General features: G+C 48.5%; 2 protein-coding genes and 1 long non-coding RNA gene across 42 annotated transcripts in view; 2 read left to right on the forward strand and 1 right to left on the reverse strand.

Annotated features, from left to right (window-relative positions):
• ZNF274 (zinc finger protein 274) overlaps nucleotides 1-3,188 on the forward strand; it is a 32,483-nt gene extending 29,295 nt beyond the window's left edge. For 11 of the 20 annotated variants that reach the window (XM_005590583.5, XM_074025024.1, XM_065536011.2 and 8 more), the window contains 2 exons: nucleotides 1,193-1,319; nucleotides 1,790-3,188. In XM_005590583.5, coding sequence (XP_005590640.2) covers nucleotides 1,193-1,319; nucleotides 1,790-2,772 — 1,110 coding nt within the window. In that variant the 3' untranslated portion in view covers nucleotides 2,773-3,188. The remainder of the gene's footprint in view (nucleotides 1-1,192; nucleotides 1,320-1,789) is intronic. The other 9 variants (XM_065536016.2, XM_065536012.2, XM_074025017.1 and 6 more) reach the window with 1 other exon arrangement.
• LOC141409165 (uncharacterized) lies at nucleotides 166-20,421 on the reverse strand. Its single transcript, XR_012428063.1, has 2 exons — nucleotides 19,893-20,421; nucleotides 166-2,146 (listed from the first exon to the last, which is right to left on the reverse strand). It is a non-coding gene; the product is annotated as an uncharacterized lncRNA (long non-coding RNA).
• A 45-nt stretch (nucleotides 20,422-20,466) lies between these two features.
• ZNF544 (zinc finger protein 544) overlaps nucleotides 20,467-25,224 on the forward strand; it is a 36,229-nt gene continuing 31,471 nt past the window's right edge. For 9 of the 21 annotated variants that reach the window (XR_012428040.1, XR_012428041.1, XR_012428039.1 and 6 more), the window contains exons 1-4: nucleotides 20,467-20,496; nucleotides 20,987-21,085; nucleotides 21,413-21,496; nucleotides 21,903-21,971. The gene's annotated coding sequence lies outside the window, so the exon portion shown is untranslated. Of the gene's footprint in view, nucleotides 20,497-20,986; nucleotides 21,086-21,412; nucleotides 21,497-21,823; nucleotides 22,007-23,102; nucleotides 23,227-25,224 lie in introns of those variants that run through there. The other 12 variants (XR_012428042.1, XM_074024995.1, XM_074024992.1 and 9 more) reach the window with 5 other exon arrangements.

Raw genomic sequence — 25,224 nt, forward strand, 5'->3', positions numbered from 1 at the left:
AATGCATACTTAGGTATTTATCTTTGGTATCTGGGGTTTGCTTCAGAATAACCCAGAGCTGGGGTGTGGGTGAAAAAGATTGGTTCTGATGTGCTGACCACTAGGGTAGTGGTATGTATGTGTCATTGGTCAGAGCTGTTTGCACTGCAAGTGGCTCATACTGGCTCAAGCGTAGAAGTAAATTTATTGGCTCTCATGTTTTCTCTAGTAGGCTTCAGGCAAGGAAGGCTGCATCCAGGTGCTCCCAGGTGATGGGAAGAATCTCTGGCCAACCTGTTTCATGGCTCTGCTTTCTCCCCTTTCTTCTTCTTCCTTCTTCTTCCTTTTTCTTCCTCCTCCTCCTCTTTTTTTTTTTTTTTTTTTTTTTGAGATGGAGTTTCACTCTTGTTGCCCAGGCTGGAGTGCAACGGCGCGATCTCAGCTCACTGCAACCTCTGCCTCCCAGATTCAAGTGATTCTCCTGTCTCAACCTCCTGAGTAGCTGGGATTACAGGCAGCCACCACTACACCTGGCTAATTTTTGGTATTTTTAATAGAGATGGGGTTTCACCATGTTGGCCAGGCTGGTCTCGAACTCCTGACCTCAAGTGATTCACCTGCCTCGGCCTCCCAAAGTGCTGGGATTACAGGTGTCAGCCACTGTGCCTGGCCACTCCCCTTTCTTCTTAGGCAGATTCTGCCCCATGTAAGCAAAATGCCTCAGATCCTGGTAAAGCAGGGTTGGGGGAACCTCTTCTTCCTAAAGTCCTGGTCAATTCCCCAGAAAGGACCAGTCATGGCTGTGCCAAGGTGGCTGCCCTCCCCCAGGTCAGCCCTGTCGACAAAGGCAGGGGCTTGGTTGTCATTTCCACCAAGTGGGAAGACAGTATTAATAGATGGAGAACCCTCTGCAGTGGGAAGATTTCAGCACTGGGCAAGCTGGATAGAGCCGTTAGGATGGAGTTGTTTGCTTGTTGCACTTGGAGCTCTTTATGAAGCAAGGGCTCTGCCTCCCAGCCTGAGACCCAGACCCTGGTTTGGACCCAGTAGAACTCTTGTGGGCCCTGGGTTGGTGTCTCTGAGCAAATCCCCAAAGCAAGAGAGTCTCTAGCACAGTGAGCTCTGTCAGAACCTCCCAGCTGGCCTTTCTTCTGCCCTCATTGACAACCCTCTGACACTCTTGCTGAGCATAGACACACGTGTGATGTTACAGGAGCCAGTTACCTTCCAGGATGTGGCTGTGGACTTCAGCCGGGAAGAGTGGGGGCTTCTGGGTCCGACACAGAGGACTGAGTACCGCGATGTGATGCTGGAGACCTTTGGGCACCTGGTCTCTGTGGGTAAGGCTGTGCCCCCTCTTCACCCACCTCAGGGCTGGTAGGCCACAGGAGCCCCAAGTCAGGGGTGTTTACCTTCTCTGGACTCCACACTGGGCATTCCCTCAAGGGGCCCTTGCTCCGTCCAGGGTCTGTTAAGTAGAACTGTAGACTTACAGGGGTGGGGGCATTGGTTGGCCAGAAGCAGCCTTAGGTCCAGTGAAGGAGTGATTTGCTGTCTATCTCCTGAGGCAGTATAAGAGAACAGGAACTCGAAGAGCTCAGAGGATACTCCCTACCCTTTCTGTCCCTTGTTCACCAAGGTCAGTACTCCCCTCCCTGCTGCTTCATTGCTTTTCAGTCTCTCTCCAGGTTGCATGACTCTACTTGGAAAAAAAAATCCTGACTTTTGAACTTAATTATGCATTTCATGCTCTCAGACCCATCCCAGCACATCTCCCTGTTGTATCCACATCTTTTGTTTATTTTTTCAGGGTGGGAGACTACATTGGAAAATAAAGAGTTAGCTCCAAATTCTGACATTCCTCAGGAAGAACCAGCCCCCAGCCTGAAAGTGCAAGAATCCTCAAGGGATTGTACCTTGTCCTCTACATTAGAAGATACCTTGCAGGGTGGAGTCCAGGAAGTCCAAGAAACAGTGTTGAAGCAGGTGGAGTCTGCTAAGGAAAAAGACCTTCCTCAGAAGAAGCACTTTGACAACCATGAGTCCCAGGCAAACAGTGGTACTCTTGACATAAACCAAGTTTCGCTCCAGAAAATTGACAGCGTTGAGTCCCAGGTAAACAATGGTGCTCTTAACACAAACCAAGTTTTGCTCCAGAAAATTCCTCCTAGAAAACAATTGCGCAAATGTGACTCACAAGTTAAAAGCATGAAACATAATTTACGTGTAAAAATTCATCAGAAGAGCTATGAAAGGCAAAAGGCCAAGGAAGGCAATGGTTGCAGGAAAACCTTCAGTCGGAGTGCTAAACAGATTACATTTATAAGAATTCACAAGGGGAGCCAAGTTTGCCGATGCAGTGAATGTGGTAAAATATTCCGGAACCCAAGATACTTTTCTGTGCATAAGAAAATTCATACAGGAGAGAGGCCCTATGTGTGTCAAGCCTGTGGGAAAGGATTTGTTCAGAGCTCTTCCCTTACACAGCATCAGAGAGTTCATTCTGGAGAGAGACCATTTGAATGTCATGAGTGTGGGAGGACCTTCAATGATCGCTCAGCCATCTCCCAGCACCTGAGGACTCACACTGGAGCTAAGCCCTACAAGTGTCAGGACTGTGGAAAAGCCTTCCGCCAGAGCTCCCACCTCATCAGACATCAGAGGACTCACACCGGAGAGCGCCCATATGCATGCAACAAATGTGGAAAGGCCTTCACCCAGAGCTCACACCTTATCGGGCACCAGAGAACCCACAATAGGACAAAGCGAAAGAAGAAACAGCCTACCTCATAGATCTCAATCCAGTTGAAGAAACTTTGTCTTTTCAGCTTGACCCTACAATATAACGTGCACAGGCCTGCTTGTGAATCAGAACTGAATGTGAAAGGGAAGCATTGAGTGAGGACATTCCCAAAACCAAAGGACAACTGAGGAGACTGCCCAGCACATAATGAATAAATAAAATGAGTGAAGAGTTATTAACATTTGTTGGAAAAAAGATTTCCCATTCACTTGATATTGTTTGTTCACTCATTTAGTCATTAAAAGTGAGATTAATAAAATCTGAAATGTTATATAATAACTTTTAAAAAGCCAGGTAATTAATAATCTGCACTGATATTATATCCACAGTACCACAGTATTTATGTATATGAATTAAGGATTAAAAGATAGTGTGGATAAATAAACTATTGATCTATTTCTGTGTAGAACCTGTGTATTTCCTGCCTACTTAAATATCTCTGTAGTAATGATTAATATTTAAGGAACATTAAAACACAAGGAGGGAGATTATCAGATAGTTCTAGAAGATTCTGTGCAAGGCTGCAGCACCTTGGGCACAAGATACTATGTGAGTTGGGATGACTAGATCTTTCTATTCCTTAGGGGGTTGTCATGACATGGTTAGGTGGAGGTAAGGAAAACTTAAACCCAAAGGGCTGGAAACCCCAGGCAAGTGTGGGGCTTCCCGGGAATATTCATGTTTCTTTTGGTTTTTTGACACAGAATCTCGCTCTGTCACCCAGGCTAGAGTGCAGAGGTAGAATCATAGCTTACTGTAGCCTCAAACACCTGGGCTCAAAGGATCCTCCTGGCTCAGCCTTTCAAGCAGCTGGGACTACAGGCATGCATCACCATGCCTAGCTTCATTTGGTTTGTGTTTCCATTTTTCCTGAGAGACTATCACAAGGAAGGCAACTGCTCTGGCCAGGAGCCCATCACTTAAGCAAAAAGACACTGGCAGTACTAGAGCATGTATTTGCCCACAGTTCACATTCTTTCTCTAGGTCACATAGCCCATAGTATATGACCTGCTCCATTCCTTGTTCTAGGCTCCACCTTTGCTCTTGAGTTCTGTGTAACATTTAAAAACATTAAACTCTGGACCAAAAATACTTAGGTTCATCTCATGGCTGGCACCTGGGCTTGAGGTGGCTCTAAGGCTGAGTTCAGTTGTGTTGGGTTCTCTCATCCGAAGAGCCAGGGTTCCAACAGAATTAGGCAGAAACAGCATGGCTTTTTCTGACCCAGCCTAGGTCACATGGTGTCACCCTAGGACAGTCTATCCTTTACAAGCCAGTCACTAAGGCCAGCCAGATTCAGTGGGAAGGGGGTTAAACTCCATCTCTTGAAGGGAGAGTAGCAAGGTTAGGAAAGGCAGGAGAGTGTAGTGGCCAACTCTGGATAAGAAGGTCTACAAGTATGCCAGCATTTACCTTTAAATACTGTGTATCCCCACCTGTACTTGCAAGACAGGAAGAGGAAGGCAGGGAGAGGGACTGCACGTGTGGGAGCTGACACACTAGACACAAGTATTAGATGTGGTTTAAATCCTCACTCTGCTGCTCACTGGGTCTGTGATTGTCGGAAAGAGGATTAATGCCTGGAGGGTCCACCTTCCATATATCCAGTACACCAGTGGAAAGGTACATGACGGGCCGGGCGCTGTGGCTCAAGCCTGTAATCCCACCACCTTGGGAGGCCGAGGAGGGCGGATCACGAGGTCAGGTGATCAAGACCATCCTGGCTAATAGAGTGAACCCCCGTCTCTACTAAATAAAAAAAAATTAGCCAGGCATGGTGGCGGGCGCCTATAGTCCCAGTTACTCGGGAGGCTGAGGCAGGAGAATGGCGTGAACCCGGGAGGCGGAAGTTGCAGTGAGCGGAGATCACGCCACTGCACTCCAGCCTGGGCGACAGAGCGAGACTCCGTCTCAGAACAAAAAAAAAAAAAAAAAGATTCTTATTAGGCGGTGCTCCAAAGACATTCTCCGGTTTCTAATTGTGATGATGAAGCATGGTTACATTGGTAAATCTGACATCACTGATGATCACAGAACTGGGGAAATTGTTGTGAACCTCACAGGCAGGTTAAACAAGTGTGGAATGATCAGCCCCAGATTTGATGTACTCAAAGTTCTAGAAAAACGGAAGAATAATCTGCTCTCATCCCGCCAATTTGGTTTCATTGTACTGACTTCAGCCGGCATCATGGACCACGAAGCATCAAGACAAAAATACACAAGAGGGAAAATCCTGGGATTCTTTTTCTAGGGGTGTAATGCTTACAAATAAAATGCCTCAGTGGACTACAGTGCATCCAAAAACATAAACAAAATCACTGACATTTGCACCACACAAAAGTTATCCTCCAATAGTGTGATCTTTCTTTCTTAGGGTGTAAAACCACACTTGGGGTTGTGGTATTTGATGCTGTGCGAAATGATTTTGCCTTTCCCTCATAGCTCGCGATTCCCTGTCACTGCTGTGAGAATGTGCGGGGCTATTCAGCATGGCCAGCATGGGTCTGAGCGAGGAGGGTCCATCCTAGTTGCACAGGCTACGGAGTGGCTCCCCGGGTGCTTTCCAAGGCCAGGTCTCCGCCTCGAAGTGCGTCAAAGATTGCAGGCCCGGGGGAGGCTGACCAGGGCCCGAGGGAGGACGACAAGCGAGGGGGACGTTGGCGGAGGGGTTGTTGGCGGGGGGGTTAATGGCGGAGTCGCGACCCAGCCGAGCCCACAGCTCTAGGAGGCTGGTTCTGCCTCTCTCCCGAAGCGTCGCCCCGCTAAGCTTCAAGCACCAGTGCACACAACCGCCGACTTTCCAGAGCCCACAGTCGGCTTCACGCTGGAGGCCGGAAAGACAAGTCCCCAGAGCCCGCGTGCGCGGCCCGCCCGAACTGACCTACCCAATCACCGCACCGCTTCACGCTGGAGGCCGGAAACGACAAGTCCCCAAAGCCCGCGGGCGCGGCCTGCCCGAACTGACCTACCCAATCACCTCACCGCTTCACGCTGGAGGCCAGAAACGACAAGTCCCCAAAGCCCGCGCGCTCGGCCCCCCCGAACTGACCTACCCAATCACCGCACCGCTTCACGCTGGAGGCCGGAAACGACAAGTCCCCAAAGCCCGCGCGCTGTGCCCGCCCGAACTGACCTACCCAATCACCGCACCGCTTCATGCTGGAGGCCGGAAACGACAAGTCCCCAAAGCCCGCGCGCTCTGCCCGCCCGAACTGACCTACCCAATCACCGCACCGCTTCACGCTGGAGGCGGGAAACGACAAGTCCCCAAAGCCCGCGCGCTGTGCCCGCCCGAACTGACCTACCCAATCACCGCACCGCTTCACGCTGGAGGCCGGAAACGACAAGTCCCCAAAGCCCGCGGGCGCGGCCTGCCCGAACTGACCTACCCAATCACCTCACCGCTTCACGCTGGAGGCGGGAAACGACAAGTCCCCAAAGCCCGCGCGCTCTGCCCGCCCGAACTGACCTACCCAATCACCGCACCGCTTCACGCTGGAGGCCGGAAACGACAAGTCCCCAAAGCCCACGCGCTCGGCCCGCCCGAACTGACCTACCTAATCATCGCACCAGTTCACGCTGGAGGCCAGAAACCACAAGTCCCTAAAGCCCGCGCGCGCGGCCCGCCCGAACTGACCTACCTAATCATCGCACCGCGACGACCTACCGGCGACACACGATGCCCAGTAAGAGTCATGCTTTGCTAAATAAGCAACCTGCCTCATCCAATCAGCGTCTCGCCTGCCCGGTTAGTTCCTTGTCTTGCCCAACCAGATTCTTGCCTCCCCCAAACTGCTTCTTGCGTGTGCCTGTGCCTGGCCCAATCAGCGGCTTGCGCCTCTTCGCGCCCCTCCCCAGCCTGGTGGAAACAGACTCAGGGCCATTTTGGCTACACCTGGGAGCAGGGCGCCCCGCGGCTGGCTGCGGCCCTGCGAAGATGAATGGCCCCGGATCTGTGGAGGCCCGCCTGCCCCCTGGGGACCCCGTCTTCCACCTGGAGGGTGGTGTCAGGTGCGTTTGAACCAGAGCAATTCCATCTTGAACAGGGGCTTGGTAAACTAAGGCTAAGACCGGTTGGGCTACATTCCCAGTAAGTTAAGGCATTCTTAGTCCCAGGATGAGATAGGAGGTCAGTACAAGATACAGGTCATACAAACCTTGCTGATAAAGCAGCTTGCAATAAAGAAGCCGCAAAACCCACCAAAACCAATATAGCGATGAGAGTGACCTCTGGTCGTCCTTACTGCTACCCTTCCACCGGCGCCATGACAGTTTACAAATGCCATGGCAACGTCAGGAAGTTACCCTATATGATCTCAAAAGGGGAGGCGTGAATTATCCACCCGTTGTTTAGCATATCATCAAGAAATAGCCATAAAAATGGGCAACCAGCAGTCCTCAGGGCTGCTCTGTCTATGGAGTAGCCATTCTTTATTCCTTTACTTTCCTAATAAACTTGCTTTCACTTTATGGACTGGACTTGAATTCTTTCTTGCCTAAGAGCCAGAAACCCTCTCTTGAAGTCTGGATCGGGACTCTCTTTCCAGTAACAGTTAGAGCCCAGACTGGAGCTGGGTGGTCGCAGGCTCCCAGGGGTTTGGGGCCCTAGGGAGGTTGGTCTGTGCAACCGCCAGGCCCGGCCGGGGTCTCCTCATCAGGCTCAGGCGCACAAGCGCTGTGCTGGCCTGCCCGTCAATCACAGGTGAGAAGCATCCGGTTCCCGCCTTGGGAGTGGCCCAGCACCTTCCCATCCTAGATGCCCGGCCTGGCCTGGCCATGGACTCTTGGTGAAGGGTCAGGCGGCGCATCACTCAGCTGTGGTAGTGGTGATGATAGCAGGGGTGCTGGGGGACTCCAGCTGTGTCCTGAGCAGAAACTTGAAAGAAATGTGAGTAGCTCTGCCGAGACCACACATCTCCAGGCACTCCCAGCAGGGGGAATATCGAGATGTTTACCACACCAGTTTGTGTTTTGCCATATCCAGGACCCTCAGTCTTATTTACTGACTAATAATTTTTATTATTTTTTATTTTTTTGAGAAGGAGTCTCGCTCTGTCGCCGAGGCTGGAGTGCAGTGGGGCCATCTCGGCTCACTGCAAGCTCCGCCTCCCGGGTTTACGCCATTCTCCTGCCTTAGCCTCCCGAGTAGCTGGGACTACAGGCGCCCGCCACCTCGCCCGGCTAGTTTTTTGTATTTTTTAGTAGAGACGGGGTTTCACCGTGTTAGCCAGGATGGTCTCGATCTCCTGACCTCGTGATCCGCCCGTCTCGGCCTCCCAAAGTGCTGGGATTACAGGCTTGAGCCACCGCGCCCGGCCATTTTTTGTATTTTTAGTAGAGACGGGGTTTCACCGTGTTAGCCGGGATGGTCTTGATCTCCTGATCTCGTGATCCACCCACCTAGGCCTCCCAAAGTGCTGGGATTACAGGCGTGAGCCACCGCACCCGGCCTGCTGAATAATTTTTTTAAATCTATGGGTTAAAATTCAAAATTTATAAACTGATTTAAAAGGGGTCATTCGGGTCGGGTGCTGTGGGTCAGGCCTGTAATCACAGCACTTTGGGAGGCCTAGACGGGTGAATCGCTTGAGTCCAGGAGTTCCAGACCAGCCTGGGCAACATAGCAAGACCGCATATCTGGGAAAAAAGAAAGAAAAAAAGCTGGGCATGGTGGCACACACCTGTAGTCCCAGCTACTTGGGAGGATCGCTTGAACCTAGGAGTTGGATGCTGCAGTAAGCTATGGTTGCACCTCTGCACTCCAGCCTGACCAGCAGAGGGAGACCTTGTCTCAAAAAAAGGGGGTGGGGGTGGGGCCTTTTGGTTATTTATTTGCCAAAATAAACGTGAGTTAAATACAGTTGGTTAAAGGCCCAGCGCAGTGGCTCACACCTGTAATCCTAAAACTCTGGGAGGCCGAGGTGGGCAGATCATGAGATCAGGAAATCGAGAACATCCTGGCTAACACGGTGAAACCACGCCTCTACTAAAAATAAAAAAAATTAGCGGGGCGTGGTGGCGGGCGCCTGTAGTCCCAGCTACTCGGGAGGCTGAGGCAGGAGAATGGCATGAACCCGGGAGGCGGAGCTTGCAGTGATCGAAGATGGGAGGTGGGTGGATCCGTTGAGGTCAGGAGTTCGAGAACAACCTGGGCAACCTGGAGAAATCCCTTCTCTACCAAATATACAAACATTAGCCAGGCATTCCTGTAGTCCCAGCTACCCAGAATCCTGAGGCAGGAAAATCCCTTGAATACAGGAGGCAGAGGTTGCACTGATCTGAGATCACGCCACTGCACTCCAGACTGGACAAGGAGTGAGACTCCATCTCAAAATCATCATCATCATCATCATCACCATCATCATCTACAAGGGAAAATGGCAAAAGTTAAGGCAATTTTGAACAGGAAGAACAACGTAGGGCATGTCTTACCAAAATGAAAGTGTGTATTGTTAAGCTGAAGTAATTAAAACTGTGACCCTGGAGCAGAGACAGATCAATGCAACAAAGCTATGTAGAGATGGCATTTGTGGCATATGATAAAGCAGCCATTTTCAAGTTATCCAGAAAAGAGGGAATGTTCAGAAAATGTGCTGGGAGAGTATATAGTTGTTGGGAAGAAAATTAAGTCAGACCTCCATAATATCACACAGAAAGTTCAATTTCAGAGGGATGAAAGAGCAAACATAGGGTCGGACACAGTGGCTCATGCCTGTAGGCCAAGGCGCGGGTGGATTACCTGAGGTCAGGAGTTGGAGATAAGCCTGGCCAACATGGCAAAACCCCATCTCTACTAAAAATACAAAGATTAACCAAGTGTGGTGGCGGGCGCCTGTAATCACAGCTACTCAGTGGACTGAGACAGGAGAATTGCTTGAACCTGGGAGGCAGGGGTTGCAGTGAGCCAAGATCGTGCCACTGCACTCCAGCCTAGGTGATGGAGCAACACTCTGTCTAAAAAAAAAAAAAAAAAAAAAGGGCCAGGCACGGTGGCTCACGCCTGTAACCCCAGCACTCTGGGAGGCAAGGCGGACGGATCACCTGAGATGAAGAGTTTGAGACCAGCCTGGCCAACATGGTGAAACCCCATCTCTATTAAAAGTACAAAAATTAGCTGGGCGTGGTGGTGGGTGCCTGTAATCCCAGCTACTCAGGTAGCTGAGGCAGAAGAATTGCTTGAACCCGGGAGGTGGAGGTTGCAGTGAGCCCAGACGGAGCCACTGCACTCCAGCCTGGGCGACAAGAGTGAGACTCTGTCTCAAAAAAAAAAAAAAAAAAAAATCAAACTCAACAATTTATCAAAAGGATGACAGTATATTCAAACTCAGTTTGCTTCAGGAATGCAAGAATGCTTCAGGCTGGGCGCGGTGGCTCACGCCTGTAATCCCAGCACTTTGGGAGGCGGAGGCGGGCGGGTCACGAGGTCAGGAGATGGAGACCATCCTGGCTAACACGGTGAAACCCTGTCTCTACTGAAAATACAAAAAATTAGCCAGGCACAGTGGTGGGCGCATGTAGTCCCAGCAGCTCAGGAGGCTGAGGCAGGAGAATGGCATGAATCCGGGAGGTGGAGCATGCAGTGAGCCCAGATGGCGCCACTGCACTCCAGCCTGGGCCACATAGCGAGACTCTGTCTCAAAAAAAAAAAAAAGAAAAGAAAATGATTTAAAAGATCAAAAGGAAAAATAAACGCTTATGACAGTCAAGAAAATTATAATCAAAATAATAGTGAAAGAACTGGCCTTGCTTGATATTAAAATGCCATTATAATCTCAACCGAATGGTATTATTATTATTATTATTATTATTATTATTTTGACACAGAGTCTCACTCCGTCGCCCAGGCTGGAGTGCAATGGCGCGATCTCGGCTCACCGCAACCTCCGCCTCCCGGATTCAAGCGATTCTCCTGCCTCAGTGTCCCGAGTAGTTGGGATTACAGGTGTCTGCCACCACGCCCTGCTACAGAGTGGTGTTATTATAAGAATTGACAAATGGATGTGTAGAAGAAAAATGATAGCTTATTTGAAAAGTGATTTTGGGAGAATTCTACCTCTCCTGGTAAGCTGATGCCTGCATCAGACCTCAAACAAAAGTAATTCCTAATAGACTAATGATTTGTGTGTTTTTAAAAATTTTTTATATTTTGAGATGGAGTCTTGCTCTGTCACCCAGGCTAGAATGCAGTGGTGTGATCTTAGCTCACTGCAACCTCTGCCTCCCAAGTTCAAGCAATTCTCCCCACTCAGCCCCACTAGTAGCTGGGATTATAGGCACTTGCCATAATGCCCTAATTTTTGTATTTTTACAATTTGCCCTAATTACATAATGCCCTAATTTTTGCATTTTACAACATGGTGAGACCCCCGTCTGTATTTTTTTTTTTTTTTTTTTTGAGACGGAGTCTCGCTCTGTCGCCCAGGCTGGAGTGCAGTGGCGCAATCTCGGCTCACTGCAAGCTCCGCCTCCCGGGTTCACGCCATTCTCCTGCCTCAGCCTCCCAAGTAGCTGGGACTACAGGCGCCCACAACCGCGCCCGGCTAATTTTTTGTATTTTTAGTAGAGACGGGGTTTCACCGTGGTCTCGATCTCCTGACCTTGTGATCCGCCCGCCTCGGCCTCCCAAAGTGCTGGGATTACAGGCGTGAGCCACCGTGCCCGGCCGTATTTTGTATTTTTAATAGAGACGGGGTCTCACCATGTTGGCCATGCTGTTCTCAAACTCCTGGCCTCAAGTGATCCACCTGCCTCAGCTTCCTCAAGTGCTGGGATTACAGGCTTGAGCCACCGCACCTGGCCAGATTTGCATGTTTTAAAAAGTGCAAAAGAAAATTTAGAAGACTACATAAACATAAAATCTATGGCTTGCAATGCTTTTTTAAGCAAGACAAAAAACTCATATCTATTCATAAAGTAAGAGTAGACATACATAATTTACATAAAAAGAATTTTTTTTTTTTTCGAGACAGAGTCTTGTTCTGTCACCCAGGCTGGAGTGCAGTGGTGCAATCTCGGCTCACTGCAACCTCCGCTTCCTGAGTTCAAGCGATTCTCGTACCTTACCCTCCTGAGTCGCTGGGATTACAGGCATGCACCTCCACCCCTGGCTGATTATTGTACTTTTAGTAGAGAGGGGTTTTGCCGTGTTGGCCTGTTTGGTCTTGAACTCCTGGTTTCAAGTGATTCTTTTTTTTTTTTTTTTTTTTTTTAAGACGGAGTCTAGCTCTGTCGCCCAGGCTGGAGTGCAGTGGCCGGATCTCAGCTCACTGCAAGCTCCGCCTCCCGGGTTTACGCCATTCTCCTGCCTCAGCCTCCCAAGTAGCTGGGACTACAGGTGCCTGCCACCTCTCCCGGCTAGTTTTTTGTATTTTTTAGTAGAGACGGGGTTTCACCGTGTTAGCCAGGATGGTCTCAATCTCCTGACCTCGTGATCCACCCGTCTCGGCCTCCCAAAGTGCTGGGATTACAGGCTTGAGCCACCGCGCCCGGCTCAAGTGATTCTCTTGCCTCAGCTTCCCAAAGTGCTGAGATTACAAGCATGAGCCACTGCATCTGGCCTAAAAAGAATTTTCTGTATGCTAAAATAGATACCACAGATTTTAAAAAGGAAATAAATTGTGTACTGAGAAAAGTATTTGTTACACAAATGACAGACAACATTAACATTTATAAACTATCACGAGCTCCTATAAAGTGCTAAAAAAGAAAAAAATATATTAATTAGACAAAACACAGAAAACAAAACCCAAATAACTAGTAAGAATATGTAAAGATCCTGAAAGCACAAGTAGCTAGGGAATACAAATTAAATGAAATGTTACTTTTACCCAAAATACTGGCAAAATACAAAGGATAATACCCAATGCTGGAAAGAATAGGGATCATTATTCTCACTTTGGAAAGCAATTTGGCAATACCTAAGAGAATTAAAAATACACTTATCCTTCAACTTGTGCAGTCCCACTGGAGAGGCTCTGACCTATAGAAATGAAGGCACTAATCCTGGGTGTTCAGGGGTGTTTACTACAGTATTGTTTATGAGTGTTTGGAGATAGAGAAGGGTGTGGGAGGTGAATGCTAGGATTTTACACTGGAAGAGGTGCAAATGAGGGGGGAAGAAGTAGGCTGTAGCAAATTGAAAGCTATGTCTGCTATAATTAGTTAAGAGAAAATATGAATGTAAGGTTCAATGTATGAAGTTTTTCTTTTTTCTTTCTTTTTGAGACAGTCTTGTCCCGTCGCCCAGGCTGGAGTGCAATGGCATGATCTTGGCTCACTGCAACCTCTGCCTCTCGGATTCAAGTAATTCTCCTGCCTCAGCCTCCCGAGTAGCTGGGATTACAGGCATCCACCACCATGCCTGGCTAATTCTTTTATTTTTAGTAGAGACAGGGTTTTACTACGTTGGTCAGGCTGGTCTTGAACTCCTGACCTTGCGATCTGGCCACTTCAGCCTCCCAAAATGCTGGGATTACAGGCGTGAGCCACCGAGCTCAGCCACAATGTATGAAGTTTTTCTAGACATGTAAAAGTGAGCATGCACTTGGGCAAAAATGAAATAGAATCATTCAAAAATCAAAACATAGATTTGATTTCAGGATGGGAGTCTATGTCATCTTCTGTTTGAAGTTTCTGTTATTTCCTGAGTTCCAACTTTTTTCCACTCCAGATAATCATATTATATTTCCATAAACCTGGCTCACAGAATAAAAGTTTGAAAAGTTTATTTCAATAATCATTAGAAAAATTATGGCCAGGCACGGTGACTCATGCCTGTAATCCCAGCACTTTGGGAGGCCGAGGCGGGCGGATCACGAGGTCAGAGGTTCGAGACCAGCCTGATCAACATAGTGAAACCCTGTCTCTACTAAAAGTACAAAAATTAGCTGGGCGTGGTAGCACACGCCCGTAATCCCAGCTACTCAGGAGGCTGCGGCATGAGAATCGCTTGAACCTGGGAGGCAGAGGTTGCAGTGAGCTGAGATCACACCACTGCACTCCAGCCTGGGCAACAGAATGAGACTCCGTCTCAAAAAAAAAAAAAAAAAAAGTATGGAAGTGAAAAATTGTGCAGAAATGAGTGTGCACCAACTTTCTGTCAGAGTTTCACCTTAATCAACTAATAAGAAAGCAAACAAAAGATAAACTGTAGAAGCATGCCAACAATAATCTTTATTTCTGCCATGTTTTACCCTTTAATATTCACAAGAAAAGTCATACAGGAGGAAAATTTTATAACTATAGTAAATACAGACAACTTTAACAACACTAGATCTATTGGCCAAAATGAAAAACAAAAAACAACCCCCAGTATATCCCTAACTGTATACCAGAGAGTCTTAAAAGATAAAATAATTTGGCCGGGCTCGGTGGCTCACGCCTGTAATCTAAGCACTTTGGGAGGCTGAGGTGGGTGGATCACGAGGTCAGGAGATTAAGACTATCCTGGCTAACAGGGTGAAACTCCGTCTCTACTAAAAATACAAAAACAAAATTGGCCGGGCGCGGTGGCTCAAGCCTGTAATCCCAGCACTTTGGGAGGCCGAGACGGGCGGATCATGAGGTCAGGAGATCGAGACCATCCTGGCTAACACGGTGAAACCCCGTCTCTACTAAAAATACAAGAAAATTAGCCGGGCGAGGTGGCGGGCGCCTGTAGTCCCAGCTACTCGGGAGGCTGAGGCAGGAGAATGGCGTGAACCCGGGGGAGCGGAGCTTGCAGTGAGCCGAGATCGCGCCACTGCACTCCAGCCTGGGGCACAGAGCAAGACTCCGCGTCAAAAAAAAACCAAAAAAAACCCAAAAAACAAAATTAGCCAGGCGTGGTGGCAGGCGTCTGTTTTCCCATCTACTCTGGAGGCTGAGGTGGGAGAATGGCATGAACCCTGGAGGCAGAGCTTGCAGTGAGCTGTGATCGTGCCACTGCACTGCAGGCTGGGCGACACAGCGGGACTCCGCCGCCTCAAAAAAAAAAAAAAAGATAAAATAATTCATATGATTATAATAAATGTGAGAAAAACTTCTTTTACAGCTCTTGTCTTTCTCAAAGGGGGAGGACTCCTCCTGGACAGAAACCCCATGGATGTATTCAACATGGTAAATCGTTTTGATGGAACTGTCACCTACTTGCACATCACAACTTATTAGATAGAAAATTTATTAATGTAATCAATGTGGAAAGTTTTTCAGCCTGGTGCTCCCACCTTGTTAGACATTGCATAACTCATACTGGAGACTCTGGGAACATCAGGAATATCAGAGAGCTTTCAGCAGGAGATCTTATCTAATTGGGCAATAGAAAACTCACACTGAAGAAAAACAATTCCATTGTAATCAATGTGAGAAATCTTTCAGTGACATCCTTGATTTTAATTTGCATCAAGGAAAGTGTAATGGAGAGAAGCCTTATGAATGTAGTCAAGGTAGCAAATCTTTCTATACAGCTCTGGGTTTGTTGCACATAAAATAACTCATACTGGAGAGAAGCTTCATGACTGTAATCAGTGTTGGAAATGCTTCAATTACAGTTCTCACTTGTTGCTCATCAGATAAATCATACCGCAGAGAAACTGGGAGTGTCCTGAGTGTGACAAATCAGCTGTAGCTGATTACTTATTTGGCATCAGAGATTTCACACTAGAGAGAAACCTCATGAATGTCACCAGTGTGGAAAATCCTGCGGCAAGAATTCTCACCTTACTGAACAGCAAAGAACTCATTCTGGAGAGAAGCCTATAAATGTAGTCAATGTGGGCCGGGCGCGGTGGCTCAAGCCTGTAATCCCAGCACTTTGGGAGGCCGAGACGGGCGGATCACGAGGTCAGGAGATCGAGACCATCCTGGTTAACATGGTGAAACCCCGTCTCTACTAAAAATAAAAATACAAAAAACTAGCCAGGCGAGGTGGCGGACGCCTGTAGTCCCAGCTACTCGGGAGGCTGAGGCAGGAGAATGGCGTGAACCCGGGAGGCGGAGCTTGCAGTGAGCTGAGATCCGGCCACTGCACTCCAGCCTGGGTGACAGCGCGAGACTCCGTCTCAAAAAAAAAAAAAAAAAAATTTTCTTCCCCTTTATTTGGACATCAAGGTAAAAGTAACTTTTTTTTTTTTTTTTTTTTTTTTTGAGACAGAGGCAGGCTGGAGGAGTGCAGTGGCACCATCTCAGCTCACTGCAACCTCCACCTCCTAAGCTCAAGCCATTCTCCTGTTTCAGCCTCCTGAGTAGCTGGGATTACAGGTGCCCGCCACCACACCTGGCTAGTTTTTGTATTTTTAGTAGAGACGGGGTTTTGCCATGTTGGCCAGGCTGGTCTTGAACTCCTGACCTCAGGTGATTCACCTGCCTCAGCCTCTCAAATTGCTGGAATTACAGGCCTAAGCCACCGTGCCCGGCCAAAGGTAACATTTTTAATGTAACAATATATGGTCATTCTTTGCTCTTACGACACAATCCTACAAAAGGCAATCACTAAGCTTAAGCACCAAGCCTAAAAATGAATAATATAAACACTGATGTGGAGAAAGTTGTTCCTCAAACGACTGCATTATTGATACAGACATGGAAACAGTAGACAGAAATGTAATATTGAAGTTCTTATTAAACATTTTTCCACGTGAGACCACGGCAGATTCTGCAAGACATAAACATGCTACAAAGTGAAAAATGCATGATGTATGTGATTGTTTTGCCATATTAAAGTATGTTTGCAGCCCTGCGTGGTGGCTCACACCTGTAATCCAGACACTTTGGGAGGCCAAGGCAGGAGGATAATGAGGTCAGGAGATTGAGACCATCCTGGCCAAAATGGTGAAACTCCAACTCTACTAAAATACAAAAAATTAGCTGGGCGTGGTGACGCGGGCTTGTAGTCCTAGTTACTTAGGAGGCTGAGGCAGGGGAATCGCTTGAACCTGGGAGGCAGAGGTTGCAGTGAGCCGAGATCGCACCATTGCACTCCAGCCTGGGCAACAAGAGTGAAACTCCGTCTCAAAAAAAAAGAAAAAAAAATTAAATCACTGTAATCCTAAATCTCATTAGAAATATCAGGATAAATCCAAAATACATTTTTTCTTAAAAAGTAATTTTACATTGAAGAAGTCTATAATGGCTACGCTAGTAATAATGAGTCATTCTAGTACGCAGATTGTGGTCTCTGAAACACATTTCCCACTAAAAAGAACCAGGCTCCTCAGGGAAATAACAGATTCCAGGGCTGAAGCAGGACATTTGCAGAATGCCCATACCAGAAAGCAAAGAAGCTATCAAAGAGTACTGGGGTCATGTCACAAGGACATAGGAGCAAGCTTGAAGGAGCTCCTCTTGACCAAGGTTGGGTCAAGTGGAGAATTAAGTTATTCACTGAAATGAATTAAAACACATTCAATATGTTAAAAATCCACATATGGCTGAATCCATATTCAGTGTTTAAATTACCCCATTTGTGTCTTTTTTATATTTTACTTATTTGAATTAGGATATGAACAAAGTTCATACTTTTGTTTTGAGATGGAGTCTCACCCTATCACCCAGACTGGAGTCCAGGTGCGATCTTGGCTCACTGCAACCTCCGCCTCCCTGGTCAAGCGATTCTCCTGCTCCAGCCTCCTGAGGCTGGGTGCAGTGGCCCAAGCCTGTAATCCCAGCTACTTGGGAGGCTGGGGTAGGGGAATCGCTTGACCAGGGAGGCGGAGGTTGCAGTGAACCGAGATTGCGCCATTGCACTCCAGCCTGGGTGATAGGGCAAGACTCCGTCTCAAAACAAAACAAAACAAAACAAAACAAAACACAAATAAATGGAAATAAAATGAAAAATCACATGTGGAAGACATCCACATGAGACGTCAGTACATATTAACCAAATGGCAAGGTATGAACTTTGTTCATATCCTAATTTGAATAAGTAAAATATAAAAAAAGACACAAATGGGGTAACTTAAACACTGAATATTTTATAATATTAAGAAACTATTCCTAACATTATAGGTGAATTAATGATTGTGTAGTTATTTTAAAAAATCATTCTTTTGCCGGGTGTGGTGGCTCATGCCTGTAATCCCAGCACTTTGGGAGGCCAAGGTGGGCGGATCACAAGGTCAGGAGTTCAAGACCAGCCTGACCAATATGGCGAAATCCCGTCTCTACTAAAAATACAAAAATTAACCAAGCATGGTGGTGCGTGCCTGTAATCCCAGCTACTCAGGAGGCTGAGGCAGAAGAATTGCCTGAACCCGGGAGGCAGAGGTTGAAGTGAGCCAAGATCGTGCCTGGCAACTGCACTCCAGCCTGGGCAACACAGTGAGACTTTGTCTAAAAAAAAAAAAAAAAAGTCATTCTTTTTTCCCATTATATCTTTTTTTTTCTAATAGGTCTTGGTGTTGATTTTTAAACAGCTTGAGATGTAATTCACATACCATTCACCCACTTAAAATGTACATGGTTTAATATACTCACAGTTTTACAACCATCACTACAATAAATTTTAGAACATTTTCATTACCCCAGAAAGAAGCCAGTTTCTCAAATTCCCATTGACTGGAATTTCTCCTCAATCTTCCCTAGGCCCTGACAACACTTTGTGTCTTTGGATTTGCCCACTCTAGAAAAAAGCATTGTCTTTTAGAGATATTCTTTTTTTTTTTTTTTTTTTTTTTGAGACAGAGTCTCGCTCTGTCACCCAGGCTGGAGTGTCTTGGCTCACTGCAAGCTCCACCTCCCAGGTTCACACCATTCTCCTCCCTTAGCCTCCCGAGTAGCTGGGACTACAGATGCCCGCCACCACGCCCGGCTAATTTTTGTATTTTTAATGGAGACAGGGTTTCTGTTAGACAGGATGATCTTGATCTCCTGACCTCGTGACCCACCCGCCCCAGCCTCCCAAAGTGTTGGGATTACAGGTGTGAGCCACAGCGCCTGGCCCTAGACATACATTCTTAAATTCTTAAGTATTTATGGATGAAATGATGTGTCTAGGATTTGCTTCAAAATAACCCTGGGAACTGGGAGCAGGTAGGGATAGAGTAAAAGGCAGAATGCTGACAGTCAATGAAACTAGTTGAGGGTGATTGATGCATGGGTGAAACATGGGGTTTCATTACACTATTCTCTCTACTTTTGTATGTTTGAAATTTTCTTTCTTTCTTTCTTTTTTTTTTTTTGAGACAGAGTCTCCCTTTGTAGCCTGGGCTGGAATGCAGTGGTGTGATCTCAGCTCACTGCAAGCTCCGCCTCCCAGGTTCATGCCATTCTCCTGCCTCAGCGGATCACAAGGTCAGGAGATCGAGATCATCCTGGCTAACGGGATGAAACCCCCTCTCTACTAAAAATACAAAAAATTAACCGGGCGTGGTGGCGGGCGCCTGTAGTCCCAGCTACTCAGGAGGCTGAGGCAGGAGAAAGGTGTGAACCCGGAAAGCGGAGCCTGCAGTGAGCTGAGATCGCACCACTGCACTCCAGCCTGGGGGACAGAGGGAGACTCCGTCTCACACACAAAAAAAAGACTGAGGGAACCTTCCCAGGAAACCCCTAGCAGCCTTATTTCTCCTTGGCCAGAATACCCTTGCCTAATTCACACAGCAAGAGGCTTGAGTCCATTCCGATTAGCTTAGAATCCATCAAGATCCCCCCTTAGGGAGTCAGATTCTAGATTTCCCGGAAGAATCTAAAAATTGCGGGGTCGTGCTAGCCAGGTATGAAAATAAGCAAGTAAAAAGGTAACGACTGTTGGGTAAAGCTATTGACAAGGTCAGGCACAAGACAGTCAAGCCAAGGAAGGTTAGTCACAGATGCACCCCAGACACAAAAACACAGTCCAGGAGCTGAGGATGCCTGAGCCACAGTGGTTCCCGCCTATCTGGCATTCGTAGGAAAGTTTCCTGTGGTCTCCCTCATTGAAGAGCCAGGACAGCAGGTGGTGGGTCTCAGACACTGAGGCCCACAACGCACTGAGACTGAACATGAGACCATTTATAATAACAGAACTCTGACCCACAACTTCTGCAGCAATAGGTACGAAACAGAACTTGGTCACTAACTGCCAGCCTCCCTGTTTTTTTTCCCTGTCCCACTTAGGAGCTACCACAGAAAGCCAAATAGGCTCGACTGAGCAATCACCTAGGACGAATCGCCGCCTCCAGTTAGCGCGCTTCCAGCTTCCACACGGAATGCTCCCAGTGGGCACACCCGGGGCTTGTTCTGTCACTAGGACGCGACCCCACGCCCAGGCTGTCCCCGAGTCCCTGCCACAGGCGCAGACGGTGGCGGGCTCCCTTGCCCCTGGGCTCCCGGTTAACGGCCTCGGACCGTTCTCATGGCGCAGTCTTCGTCTCTCACCCCAGCAGGCCAAGGCGAAGGGAAGGCCCCTGAGGAGATGACAGCGCCGAGTCCCATCAGGCGCTAGTCCCGCCCTGGACGCCGGGCGCCGCCTCCACAGTCTCGGCTTCGGTTGCTGGATGAGAACCAGCGTGGCCCGTTCAAGGTGGAGGGCACAGGCGCGCCAAGGAGCAGAGCCGCGGGAAGCAACTCCCTAAGCCACAGTGCTAGTCGCGAACACAGGAAAAAGCTCGTCTCGCCGCCGCGGGACCGCAAGCTCCCGCCGGCAATGAATACACCTGCGGGAGCAACGGCCGCGGCGCGGAATTCTGGGAGTTGTTCGTTGCGCGGAGCGCAGGCACGTCCGCCGGCCACCGGAAGCAGCGCCATTGCCCGGTGCGTGCAGGTGAGTCTGGCCCCCTCAAGGTTGGCGCGGAGGTTTCACTGTTAGCCAGGTGCGGCCGGAGCGCAGGACCAGGCCAGAGCCGCCCCAAGTGACCTGGGCGTGCCGGAGAAACGAGCAGGGCCTGCGGGAGTCCCTCATGCGGCGAGGCCGGGCAAGGGCAGGGGCCTGATGGGATCGGGATCTCTCCGGCCTCAGGGACAGGGAAGGCCATTCCAATCAGATTTCCCCTGCCGCAGCGCCCGGCTGGGTCTGAGCTTGTTGGGAGGCTCTCTTGCTACAGAGCTGGGAGGGAACTGATAAGGCCGGGCCCCCTCGCAGGTCCGGGCAGGGGGTAGGACTGGGTGGGCCCTCCCGACAGAAGGGGCCTGGGTCGAGGGCTGCAGGGGCTGGAGATTCAGGCCGTAGTATGGAGCTCTGGGGCTGCCGACCCAGTGGGCCTCTCCCGGCTCCTTTTGCCTCCCTTAGCGCTTCTTCTGCGGCTTATCCACAGGTGGCAGCCAAGAGCCTCCTGGTACAGCGGCACCAGGTGGCGCCTATTGGACCCCAGAGGTCATCCCAGCTCCAGACGTGGACACATTTTCTTCCAATGGTACGTGAAGCTTGAACCTTGAAGAGAACGTGTGTATTTTTCAAGTGAAGAGAAGATTAAGGCCAGTCCTGGCAGGGCAGGGGTAACTGGGGTGTTGGGGGCCTGCAGTGGTTAAGCGCTGCTGGTGCACCCCAATGAGAGACTACAGAGGTGAACAGGATGGGATGTGTATGTAACGCCTGTAAGTGAGGGATCGGGGTTGCATTTGTGTTGGGTGATATTTGATGGGGACCATACAAGACAGTGCTAATGAGGAAGGCATGGGGTTGGATTTCAGAGTCTAAGGGAGTAGGGAAACATCTGATTGTGGAAATGACTCCGTTTAAGGAGGGATGCCAAAAGACAGGAAGGAGTGGAGGAAGACTGTGTTTCTGTTTCCAGCGTGGAGCCAGGATAGAAGTCACAGTGCAGGCAAGTTGTGGAATTCCTGGTCAGTCTCTGCATGGGAGTTGAGGAGCATGTGGGTGACATGACTGAATGTGGAGGAGGGAATGGCAGCGGCAGGAAGTCCAGGACGTTTGGGCTGGACATGTAACCTGGAGCAGATTGGAAACATCACCCCACAAGCAGGGAAGGAGAAAACTGGAAAAGGAAAGAGAAAGCAACTCCTTCCCTAGCCCTGCAGCCGGAGGGACTTCTGCCAGTTCAGCCCCCACACAGGTCTAGTATGAGGAAAGAAGGAGAATTTTATGTCCAAGTATAATCACTATGAATACATCTGTTGTGCCCCTTTTGCAGGTCAGCACAATGTTAAGCTCTGTAAATGCAACTCAGTTCTTTCAGCATCCTCACAAGGCAGGGCTTGCTGTCTTTCCAGATGTCTACAGATGAGGAAACTGAGGCCTGGAGAGGTTAAAGAGGCCCGTTCAGAGTCCTACAGCAGCAGGTAATGGAGGCAGTACTTTGAAAGCAGGTTGCAAAGTGAGTGTTCTCAGCCCTTGCCCTTGGATGCCTCCAGACAAGGAAGGACAGGGTTAGAGAGCAGAGATGGACACAGGCAGTGAGAGATTCCCCAGGGAAGGCCAGGAGCATCAGGACAGGATAGTATCACACAGGATATTGGGCAGACCTCTTGGGTGTGGTCTACATTTGTGTTTGTGTGTGTGTTCAGGAATGAGAGAGCAGAGCAGGAATGGGCAAGATAAGGAGGGGAAAACAAAGTGTTGGTCACTCTGTTCAGGCCTCAGCTGAGAGGAGAAGCGTCATGGGGGTGGGGCACTGGGCTATGGATTCATCTTGACCAGAGAGAAGACATCTGACCTCAGAATTTGAAGGGAGCTACTAATGAGTGCAGGCTTGCAGGAGTTTGTGTGCCAAGAAGTTGAAAGAGTCCAGAGTCATCCCTTGGAGTGAATTAAAAGGCTGATTTGTCTGCAAAGAGAGGACAGTGGTGGAAGGGGGCTGAAGTAGGGAGTGAGAGCATGAGCTTGCAGCTGTAAGGGGATGGTGACTGAGCAGATACTGGTGTTCCTGAACTCCTATACCACCCAGGACTCAGAAACTAGCAGGGTTGGGCAGAGAGGGCAGTCAAGGGCATGGGCAGATTACACAGAACAAACAGGTCAGAGAGGCCAAGAGATGGACCTCAAGCCAAGGATGCTAAGAAAAAGAACAGGGGCATTGGGCTGGGCTGGGCTGGGCCGGGGTATACCAGATGGGGAGGCTGGGAGCCTGAGTGGTAGTGTGCTTAGGGTCATGAGCTGTGGAGCTCCCCACTTCTCACTCCCCAGCCACAAGGCCTCAGTTAAGTTTTACTCAAGTTCTTTCTGCCTTGGTTTCCTCTTTCAGAAAACAGGGTAAATACTGATAATTGTCTTTGTGGGGTTACAAGGAAGATCAAATGCATGAATTCAGGCAGAGAACAGGGTACAGTGCCTGTCATGTAGGAAGTACAGCCTGAGTGGTCAGTGGATTCTGAAAGGTAGGAAGGCCTGGGGCATTTTCTAGGGAAGGAGGCTGAGATCATAGGCCCCAGCATGTTTTGATTCATGTCTTCATTATTATTTTTTTTTTATAGACGGAGTCTCACATGTTGCCCAGACTTGTCTCGAACTTCTGACCTCAAGAGAGCCTCCTGCCTTGGCCTCACAAAGTGCTGGGATTATATGTCTTTAATACAGAGCAGCTTTTTGTATTTTTCAGCCGTGCAGTTTATTTTATTGTGAACTGTTTGTGACTGTCACCTCTTTTTCTCATAGATCGTTATTTTCATTAAAGAAGCTTAAATATTTTGTCAAGTTGAAAAAATAGTCCTGGTTTTTTTTTTTTTGTTTTTTTTTTAGAGACAGGATCTCGCTCTGTCACCCAGGCTGGAATCGTGGCATGACCTCAGCTCGCTGCAGCCTCCGCCTCATGGGTTCAAGCGATTCTTGTGCCTCAGCCTCCCAAGTTACTGGGACCACAGATGTGCGCCACCACACCCAGCTAATTTTTTTATTGTTTTAGTATAGACAGGGTTTCACCATGTTGTCCAGGCTGGTCTTGAACTTGAAAAGTAATAGAAAACATAATATGTAATGGCAGAAATACGACTAGTTTTCACAGTAAACGTGATAGGTAGAACTCTTGTTTTAGTAGACACTTTGAATTGAAAATAAAAAGTTAAAGATACGTGCTACTTAGAAGAGTCAGATGATCCAGGCTTTGACAAATAGGTGGTAGGATGAGAATAGATCCATCAGTGAAAACAAATAAGGAAATGGGTGGCAAGATAATATCAGATAAGGTAGACCTTTAGTTCAACAGCATTAGGACACTTTTATCTTTTTTTTCTTTTTTTTTTTTTTTTTTGAAACAGGGTCTCACTCTGTCACCCAGGCTTGACTGCAGTGATACTATCACAGCTCACTGCAGCCTTGAGCTCCCGGCTCAAGTGAGCCTCCCACCTCAACCTTCTCAGTAGTTGGGACTACAAGTGTATGCCACTACACCCAGCTAAGTTTTTTATTTTTTTGTAGAGATTCGGTCTCACTTTGTTGTCCAAGCTAGTCTCCAACTCCTAGGCTCAAGCAGTCTTCCTGCTTTGACCTCTGTAATAGTCTGTTCTCATGCTGCTAATAAAGACATACCCGGGCCAGGCGTGGTGGCTCATGCCTGTAATCCCAGCACTTTGGGAGGCAGAGGTGGGTGGATCACAAGGTCAGGAGATTGAGACCATCCTGGCTAACATGGTGAAACCCTGTCTCTATTAAAAAAAAAAATACAAAAAATTAGCCGGGCGTGGTGGCAGGCACCTGTAGTCCCAGCTACTTGGGAGGCTGAGGCGGGAGAATGGCGTGAACCCAGGAGGCAGAGCTTGCAGGCTTGATGTGAGTTGAGATCGCATCACTGCACTCCAGCCTGAGCAACAGAGCGAGACTCCATCTCAAAAAAAAAAAAAAAAAAAAGACATACCCAAGACTGGGTAATTTATAAAGGAAAGAGGTTTAATTGACTCACAGTTTCACATAGCTGGGGAGGTCTCACAATCATGGCAGAAGGCAAAGGAGAAGCAAAGTCACACCTTACGTGGCAGCAGGCAAGAGGGTGTGTGCAGGGGAACTCTTCTTTATAGAAGCATCAGATCTTGTGAGACTGTCACAAGAACAGCAAGGAAAAGACCTGCCCCCATGACTCAGTTACCTGGGTCCCTCCTATAACATGACACGTGGGAATTATGGGAGCTACAATATAAAAAGATTTAGGTGGGGACACAACCAAACCACATCAGCCTCCAAAAGTCCTGGGATTACAGGCATGATTACAGGATTAAGGCCTGGCCTTATCATCTCTTTAGTGATAAAAGGCTATAGGAAGAAGATACATTAATCTTTTTTTTTTTTTTTTTTGAGACGGAGTCTCACGCTGTTGCCCAGGCTGGAGTGCAGTGGCGTGACCTTGGCTCACTGCAAGCTCCGCCTCCTGGGTTCACACCATTCTCCTGCCTCAGCCTCCTGAGTAGCTAGGACTACAGGCGCCCGCCACTGCGCCCGGCTAATTTTTTGTATTTTTAGTAGAGACGGGGTTTCACTGTGGTCTCGATCTCCTGACCTTGTGACCCGCCCGTCTCAGCCTCCCAAAGTGCTGGGATTACAGGCTTGAGCCACCGCGCCCGGCCGATACATTAATCTTGAATGTTTATGGGCCAGACACCATAGCAT

This window comes from Macaca fascicularis, chromosome 19 (genome assembly GCF_037993035.2).
Source record: "Macaca fascicularis isolate 582-1 chromosome 19, T2T-MFA8v1.1".
Taxonomy (NCBI): domain Eukaryota; kingdom Metazoa; phylum Chordata; class Mammalia; order Primates; family Cercopithecidae; genus Macaca; species Macaca fascicularis.